The sequence below is a fragment of the Grammomys surdaster genome, unplaced genomic scaffold (genome assembly GCF_004785775.1).
Source record: "Grammomys surdaster isolate TR1022 unplaced genomic scaffold, NIH_TR_1.0 332271, whole genome shotgun sequence".
Lineage (NCBI taxonomy): Eukaryota > Metazoa > Chordata > Mammalia > Rodentia > Muridae > Grammomys > Grammomys surdaster.
In genome coordinates this window covers 6,023-14,818 of record NW_021627530.1, presented here as the reverse complement: position 1 = coordinate 14,818, position 8,796 = coordinate 6,023, and the positions used below count along the sequence as shown (strand labels likewise).

Below are 8,796 nucleotides of genomic sequence, written 5' to 3'. Positions count from 1 at the left end.
GGGGATACCCAGATTGTGGAGCCAGACCACTCTCTTGGCATCCCTTGCCTGAAGGTCAGAAGGTGGCAACGCTCCCCAGCTCCCCAACTGTGCTTCCCACTCTGTGGTGGCTGGGGACAACCCCCGCACTGGGATTGGACGCCAGAGAACCAGGCGGAGCAGGCGGGGACCCCAGAAGACCAGGCTCCCCGCGCGCCCTGCACTCAGACGCTGTTGTCCCAGACAAGAGAACCCAGTGCTGGGCCCTGGAGGCCGGCGGGCAGCACGGAGGAGGAGGAGGTGGCGGCGGCACAGCGCAGGCCAGTACAGAGTGGCCACGATGTTTGACAGTTCACAGTACCCCTATAACTGCTTCAATGACGACGCTGACGACTACCCGGCCGGCAGCTCCGACGAGGAAAAGAGGCTCACAAGGCCAGCGTACAGGTGACCCTGGGGGCAGGTTTCAGGGGTCCCATAGGAGCGGTAGAGGTCTGTGTGGCCAGGACCTCATCAGGATTAGGGAGAGGTGGGATTCATTCCTAATGCGGGTCTCTGATGAAGGACTCGGTCCAGCGCACTCTGGAGATAGCCACGGGGCAGGGAGGGGGGTCCTCCAAGTGCTGAGAAGGCTAAAAGTGGGGTCTGGGTAAAAGTAGGGAGCAGAGAGATTATCGAACCACAGCTTCTTCTGTACCCTCAATGCCCCCACTGGAATCCTGGGAATCCAACAGCCCAGGGCAGCTTTAAAGGGTCCCGCAGAGTCTAGAGGGTATCAGAGACTCCAGAGGGCTTCCGGGGCTCCAAAGAATCTCGGGGTTCACAGGGTCTCGGGATTCAGAGGGTCTCGGGTGATCTCTAGTGGGTGAGGGGTTCAGATGGTAAAGTGTGTTGCAAAGGAACCGGGGTGCTTCAGAGGGTCTCGGAGGCTCCAGAGCATCTTTCGGAACTCCAGAGGCTCGGTAGAGACTTCGAGCCAGCCTGTTGAGCTCTAGCGGGTCCGTGGGGCTCCAGTGGATGGAGATTTCATCTGGTCTCAAGGGTTCCAGCCAGTCTCAGGGCAGGTCTGACTTCACCAGCGCTTCTGCGGTTCAGTGCCACCCTGACTGATGCAGTCCCTCTGTCTGGCACCCCTGTCGCAGCTACATCGCTCTCATCGCCATGGCCATCCAACAGAGCCCCGCGGGTCGTGTGACCCTGTCCGGCATCTACGACTTTATCATGCGCAAGTTCCCCTATTACCGCGCCAACCAGCGCGCCTGGCAGAACTCCATCCGCCACAACCTGTCGCTCAACAGCTGCTTCGTCAAGGTGAGCCCCTCCCCCGCCCGCTGCGCACACTGGATCCCCGAGTGTCCCCAGTCATCCCTGGTGGCCGGCAGAGGGGCGGGGGTAGCCTTTTGGTGTCACCAAAGTTCCTTTCTAGCAAATTCCCGCTGCCCCCCCCCCCTCGACCCCCCCCCCCCCCCGCACACACTTGCCTGAGGCGCGTCCTACCCCGGGTCTGGGGACACAAGCTGAACCTCACACTCCCGCAGGTGCCACGGACCGAGGGCCACGACAAGGGCAAAGGCAACTACTGGACGTTCGCAGGCGGCTGCGAGTCCCTCCTGGACCTTTTCGAGAACGGGAACTTCCGTCGGCGACGAAGGCGACGCGGCCCCAGGCGCGAGGAGGCACCAGGTTCCCTCCAGCCAGCAGCGGGCGGGCCCCCGGGCCCCGACGGCACGCAAGCCCCAGATCGCGAGGCCCAGGCCAGCCCTGCGACACACAGAGACATTAAATTCAGCATTGACTACATCCTATCTTCCCCGGACCCTTTCCCAGCTCTCAGATCGTCCTGTCACTCACAGGAAGCCAGGTACCCGGCTCTGGAGCCCCAGCAAGTGAGCTTCCAGTTTTGGGCAGCATGAGGTGGCCTCTGGGTCTCTGCCCCAGTGGCTGCTACAGCCAGTTGAGGACTCGGACCTGATTCTCCCCTGAAGGCAGGACTTGAACCAGGCATCTTGAATCAAGAACTTGGACATTACCACATCTGCATACTTGTTCCCAGACTGTCCCGGGGGGGGACTCAGCCCTTCATTTGGAGAGATCTGGAGACCTTCTTATGAAAGGTATTTATGGTGATGTTGTGACTTTATAAAGAATAAAAACAGTTCTCTCGCAGGAAAACCTGGCTCAAATTCAGCCCCACTTCAGGATTTGCCGTCGGAACACTGAACCCCCTACATCAAGCAGCAAAATCGCCCTAGGCTCCTCAGAATCAAGTAGCAGTTTGTCCTCAGTCATGTGACAGATGGCTTTGTAGACACCCCCATCCCAAAGTTAAAGTGTGCTCAGTAACTTTTTTGTGAAGCTGGTGAAGGCGTTCCCTGCAGCTAAAAATAATGAGGTCTAGAGCAGTGAAGACGGATATTAATCTATCCTGTAACTGTTACCTACCCCAAGGCTTCCAATGATGGCAAGCGATGGGGGACATAGCCAGAAGTATCCTGTGTTCTCAGCAGAAAGGTGCCTCCCAGACCAGGTATGATGACACAGGCTTGTCATCCCAACACTTAGGAGGCTGAAGCAGGAGGATTACAAGTTCAAGGCCTGTCTGGGCAAAATTAGTTAGCTATTGCTTCAAAATAAAAAGAAATCTAAGAAAAAAGCAGTATGTTTTCTGTACAGGGACGAGAAAAGGAAGAACGGAGAGGGAGTGACTGGGGAAGGGAACTTTATCCTGACTCTACTCCATCCCTACCAGCTTCCTTGCGGGCAGGGACTAAGGGTACCCGCTGCACGGTGAGGCGCTCAAGACCGGAGCGGAGGCACACTCCTTGAGACATGTAAAAGATTTTATTACCATTGAGACGGGCTGTTTAAGAAACACAATTAGGCACAGTGAAACTATATCCCCACTGTTCCCATTTTCACCACACCACCCCCTTATTTTGCAGCGTTAACTGTTTGCTGTGACTTAATTTGAGCATGTAGTAATCTGATGTGCTCTGTGATTAGTCCTTTGAAAGACAAGATGGCTCCCCAACAAGTCTGGCTGTGTCAGTTGAGAATTCTGATTAGAAATGGGCCACGGAAAAAGGAAGGTGGGCAGAAGCAGGATAGAGTCACAGGAGAGATCTCGTAGGCCTAGCCACCATTCTGGGCTGAGGGAGTAGTCTCTTTGTTCCAATGCCTTATCCATAGAGTCTTTACTGACTGGGGAAAATGAAAGAGGCTCTGGGGCCCTACTGCAGGTCTCCTGTAAGGCAGCATGGGTGCTTTCTGCCCTCCAGACTGGCTGAGCACAGCCTTTACCTAGAAGCTGTTCCCACTCCAGTCCAGCGAGAGGAGAGGGAGCCCTTTTCCACAGCGCTTTGCAAAGGTGCAGATTCGCTCTCCTGGGAAAGCCACCTCCATGTTTCCAGAACTCTGATGCGCTCACCAAAACACCCAAGGATGCACACAGGCTTTGCCGTGGCCAGGCATAACAGTCACCCAGCTTGCTCATGCTGGCTCCCTCCTCTGCCCTGGCTTGTCTGGGCTGTCAGGATAGTGTGCATGTGTGTGTGTATGTGTGTGTGTGTGTGTGTGTGTACGCGTGTATGTGGATACATGTGAATGCACACACAACATGCACATGCACTGAGGTCCTGCATCTGTCTGTGTCCTTGTTTTGTAAATCAATCTGTCCATCAGGTATGCTAAAAGCATTGATTCAGTCACACCGGGTCTACTTAGACTGCTCACACCACAGACAGTGCACACATCAGAGGTAGCTCAGTGACCAAAGATATATTTTTTTCTTCTGCTACCAACTGAGCAAACAAAATTTGTCTTTGATCTTTTGGATGCTTGCTTGCTTCCTACCGTTTGTTCTCATTAGCAAAGTCTGATTTGAAACAGGAGAAGCCCCTTTCCCTGAACAAGACAGGGGGCCTTAAGGAGACTCTGTACACAGCTTCACTGCCAAAAGCCATCTCCACAACCACGGAAGGGAGAGGTGAAAACCGGGGCTAGGTGAGGCCGGTGTACCTTGAGGTTTGGCGGTCACTTTGTAGAGGCTATCAATCATATTCTTAGAAGCAAAGGGACATTTCCAGTTTGCCAGAGTGTGATATCTCACAACGTCAGGAGTGAGTGGCATTTAATACCAATAACATAACAGGGGTGAGGGCTGGCCGTGACCTATTCAAATGTCGCTGCCACCGTGCAAACTCGCCCAACGTGATTATAATTAAATACTTTATGCCGCTCTTGCAAATCCGCAGATTGATCATCGATACGTACATTACCAGCGCATTACCCCGAGCAGATGTCTGCCACGCACGTGTCACGGATCAGTAGGTTTCCATTAACAAAGTTGGGAGGTGTTGCCAAGTGCAAGTTTGGGGGAAAATGTGTGTGAGTTACCACAGTCCCAACCAAAGTTCCTGAGCTGGGCTGCAAATCTCTGTAGCCTCAGAAGAAAGCAGAGGGAGTACAGCCAGCTTCAGAGGGCAGACCGCCTAGATCAAGCTGTGGCTCTCTATGTGGGATCTGGTGGGAGGTCCAGCAGCCTTCCTAGCTGGCAGCAAAAGACAGCTGTTTCCCAGGGCAAGCCAGAATACATCTCTAGGTTCCTCTGCCCATCGAGTGCAGCCTGCCTCCTGGAAGCTGTTGACCAGGCAATGTAGCAAACACTCCTTGCTGGCATTGCCACCGTGGGCCACAGGGGCACAGACACTGTCGAAAGCTGAGGCCCTGAGAAAAGGCATGCCTATGGGAGACCAGCCCAAGGTAGAGAATTTGGGGCTTACAGAGTAAATCAGATAGCAAATACAGCCTCAGGGAGACACACAAATAGATTCCAGCTTGCCCCAGGCCAGACTGGCCCTTCTTTGACCTTGGGACTGAAGCTATTTTATTTTATTTTATTTTATTTTATTTTATTTTATTTTATTTTGTTTTATTTTATTTTCACCAATCTGTCCCTCCTGACATCCTGGCTTCCATGTTTCAACATCCGTCCATATCTGCACTGTCGGTGCCTGGTACTGAGATGAAGGGATGTGGAGTGGCTGCAACCTGAACTGAGGACTGAGTAGTTTCCCCTTTGATCTCTTGGATACTTCACTGCCTTGAAGCCACTTCTGTCCCTCAGAGAAGCTACCTTGCAGTATCCCCAGGGCGTCTGAGGCAGACAGGGAGACGAAGGTGTTTTCCTCTGTCGTCTGTCTGTAGCTCTATTCCAACTTTTTGGAATAGTCTCCCATTATAAATGCACTCCTATTTCCAGTGGCTGTCTGCTCTCGGGTTTCCCGTACTCCCACCGCCACCCCACCCCACCCAACCACCACCACAGTTTCCTGACCAAAGCCAGGTTATCTCCCACCTTCTGAATTATGACACTATAAGGAAATCTCTCTGCCCCCAGAGCAGGCCTGGGCTGTGAGGTCTAGACCAGAGTGTGCTTGTCTCAAATCCAGGGTCCCAGAAGGTCTCAACACACAGTCTAAGCTTAGAACACAGGCTGGAGCTTATGTCTCTCAAAAGTATAAAAAATGAATATAGGTATCATGGGACCCATGGCAGTTCTGTCTCTTCCAATGCCCACGTCCATCTTTGTCTGACCCCTACCACTGGCTCTACCTGGGCAGTTTCCAGACAGTCCTCTAGGTAGGTTCTGTTGAAATCTGCCCCATGCAGGGTGTTTACTGACTCAAATCTGAGAAATCCATTTCTGCAGTTTGGAGTTTTGGCCTTTGAGCAGATGTTGGTGTACATTCCCTGGACAGCCAATCTATGTCTCCTAATTTGTGTGAGCCATCAAAGGTCTCATGGGGAACAGAGAAGGCAGTGCCTGGACTGGAGAGGCTGAAGGTGTCCCTCCTTATCATGCTACAGGATCTGTAGGAAAGCTACTGTAGAATAAGGCCATCGGCTCAGGTGCATGGTGACAGGGCCACCCTTGCACAGTAGAATTGGGGTGCTGGGAAGCTATCCTTTGCAGCACTGGGGGCACTCAGGTTGGGAGAAGGAGAAGTGAAAGGATGTCAGTCATCCACAGGAGCCTGGAAGCCCCATCACGTGGTCCAAGGACAGGCAGACAGGCTTCGCTGTCACAGCAGCAAAATCCAGCATGTACCAAATTTTCTTTCTGCCTGCCGCTGCTCTGAGCAACTCATCTCAAGGGTGCCAGTAACCTGGGGTTATAAATACTGTCTGCTGAGCTGGAGAAACGGCTCAAGGGTTAACAGCATGTACTGTTCTTCTAGAGGACCTGAGTTCGGTTCCCAGCATCCACATCCACACAGCCACCTATAACTCTAGTTCCAGGAGACGCATCACCTTCCTCTGACCTCCACGGACACATGTATTGTATATCCACACACAGAGAACATGTTTTTATATAATTAACAGTAAAATTAAATCTAAGGTAGGGCTTGGTGGTATAAAACATGAATCTCGACACTTGGGAAGCAGAGGCAGGTGGATCTCTGTGAGTTCCATGTCAGCCTAGAGTACATAGTGAATTCCAGGCTAACAAGGGCTGCATAGTAAAATCTTATCTCCAAGCCGGGCAGTGGTGGCGCACACCTTTAATCCCAGAACTTGGGAGGCAGAGGCAGGCGGATTTCTGAGTTCGAGGCCAGTCTGCTCTACAGAGTGAGTTCCAGGACAGTCAGGGCTACACAGAGAAACCCTTTCTCGAAAAACAAAACAAAACAGAAAATCTTATCTCAAAAGCATAACAAAACAAAAACCTGTCTTGATGGCTCGACAGGTAGGGTGCTTGCCACCAAGCCTGGCTACCTGCACCGCATCTCCAGAAACCACACAGAAGGAAAATACCAATGTCTGAATGCTGTTCCTTGACATCCATGTTCTCTGTGACATACGTGTAGCCTCACACATCTACCCAAATACGTGCAATCACACAAAATAAATAAATGCAATATTTTTTAAAGACATGCTATCTACTATCTGAATTACTGTTCTGAGGATAAGATGACCTGGAACAGCCCAGAACCCCTACTGTGGCTCAGTTACCTGATCTACTGATGTTGACAGGGGTCTCTTCTAGAGGGACATCACCAGTGACCAACCACTTTCTCAGGAGGAGTTACATCAAAGAAAGAAAGAGAGAGAGAGAGAGAGAGAGAAAGAAAGAAAGAAAGAAAGAAAGAAAGAAAGAAAGAAAGAAAAAAAGAGAGAGAAACAGGGGAAGGAAAAAAAACAGAGGGGGGGGGAAGGTAGGAAAAGGGAGAAAGGGGGAGAGAAGGGAGGAGAGGAAAAGAGAGGAGAGGAGGGAAGGGGAAGGGAGGGAAGGACTTGTCCCTTTGCCTGTGATGTGACGTTTTGTTGTTGTTGTCCAAACAAACTAACAATCTGTGAACAGTTACAAAATTACATTTTCATTTTCATTCTGCACAAAATGCCAGTCATATCCTGGGCACAAAGTGCCTGGTCCTCACGCTCCACTGTGCAGGAGGGACAGTCCCCAAACCAGTGCAGAGCTTGTGAGGCCCAACAGAAATTAACAGGATCTTGTATGCACCAGTACAATTACATTCCGGCCAGCTTTAGGCGACTTCAAGCCTAGGTTCCAAATAAGATGTGCGTTCACTGAACTGAAACACGGGTATTAGATTTATAATAAACACAGAGAGAGGTCACATGGCACTGCCATTTCTCAAGAGGAAAGGAAATTAAATGGGAATGTCAGGACTTTATTCCGCTTGGCCTTGTGCTCTGTGTTGAATCCAGGTGACAAAGAAGAGCCATCAGCCAAGGGTGATGCAGCCACACCCACCTTCACCCAGCTTGGAGCACCTGCCATGTCCTGGGCTCTGTCACTGGCACTCTCCTTCTAGTACAGGCTGGCCTCTCACTTGAAATAATTCCGTCTCTGTCTCCAGAGTATTGATGTCACAATTGGCTTTACATTTTCTTTTGAGACAGAGGTGGTTTTGAACCAGAGACCATCCTGCCTCTGCCTCCCAGATGCTCACAGTACAGGTGTGCACCGCCATGCCCAACTTCAGGCTCTTTCTGTGTCCTCCTGCCCCAACCTGACTTAGGATGGAATCTAGAGCATTGCACCTGCTAGGCAAGTATGGTGACATTGAGCTGAGTCCCCAACTCCCAGGCTTTCTCTGTAAGTGTCAGCGGGATCCAAGGAACAAGGGATGTGCGACCGTCCTCCTGGGCCTCTTGCAATCCCTGGACTGGTGAGAGGGGCCCCACTGAGGACTCCTCTGCCCTCCAGGGCACATCTGCTTCAAGACATGCATGGTTGTGGCAGGAAGAAACTGGGTAGCTTTGCTCCCCCAGCTGGAAGTTGGACAAGCAAAACAGTTCTTTCCTGACCAGGGTGACCTCTGAACGTAGGAGGCAGGGGCATCAGCTGTGACTCTGTACAAAACAAGGAATGGCTGAGCCTTGAGTGGAAGCCACTGGAAGAAAGGCTGGGCAACTAGATGCAGGGGTGGCGGTGGGGGTCACTGCAGGGACCTGAGAGCTCCAGCAAGGAGCCCAGAAAACCTTGCTAGCCTTTGCCTCTCTGGAAGGTCCCCTGAAACAACAAAAGCCAGTCTGCGGGCAGCATTAGCCAGGAGGAGATCAGGCTCCTTGTATGGGGTTCATCAGGAGAGTTGACTTACCCAGCACCCTGAGTGAATGTTCTCCTCAGACAGGCGAAGCTGAGGCTTATGGAGATTAGTCAGGCCTCCATGTTCCCAGTCTAGCTGCATCCAAGCAGAAGAAAAAGATCTATGCTTTCTCCCACCCAGGCTGCCAATTCCACCTGTCCCCTGTAACTGCCGTTTCTTTTGTAACGGCCGTCGGGTTCTG

The 8,796-nt window shown here is 51.8% G+C and overlaps 1 protein-coding gene across 1 annotated transcript; it reads left to right on the top strand.

The window, feature by feature from the left end:
- The first annotated feature begins 319 nt into the window (after positions 1-319).
- Positions 320-1,892, top strand: LOC114616481 (forkhead box protein I2-like). Its single transcript, XM_028761935.1, has 3 exons — positions 320-426; positions 1,122-1,290; positions 1,518-1,892. The coding sequence occupies exons 1-3, from the start codon at positions 320-322 to the stop codon at positions 1,890-1,892; spliced, it is 651 nt and encodes a 216-aa protein (XP_028617768.1).
- The last annotated feature ends 6,904 nt before the right edge of the window (positions 1,893-8,796 follow it).

Excerpts from the sequence above, each read along its gene's own strand:
- LOC114616481 (XM_028761935.1), top strand. The coding sequence starts at position 320 with ATGTTTGACAGTTCACAGTACCCCTATAACTGCTTCAATGACGACGCT. Across the intron at positions 427-1,121 it reads CTCACAAGGCCAGCGTACAG|CTACATCGCTCTCATCGCCA; the intron begins GTGACCCTGGGG and ends CCCCTGTCGCAG. Across the intron at positions 1,291-1,517 it reads TCAACAGCTGCTTCGTCAAG|GTGCCACGGACCGAGGGCCA; the intron begins GTGAGCCCCTCC and ends ACACTCCCGCAG.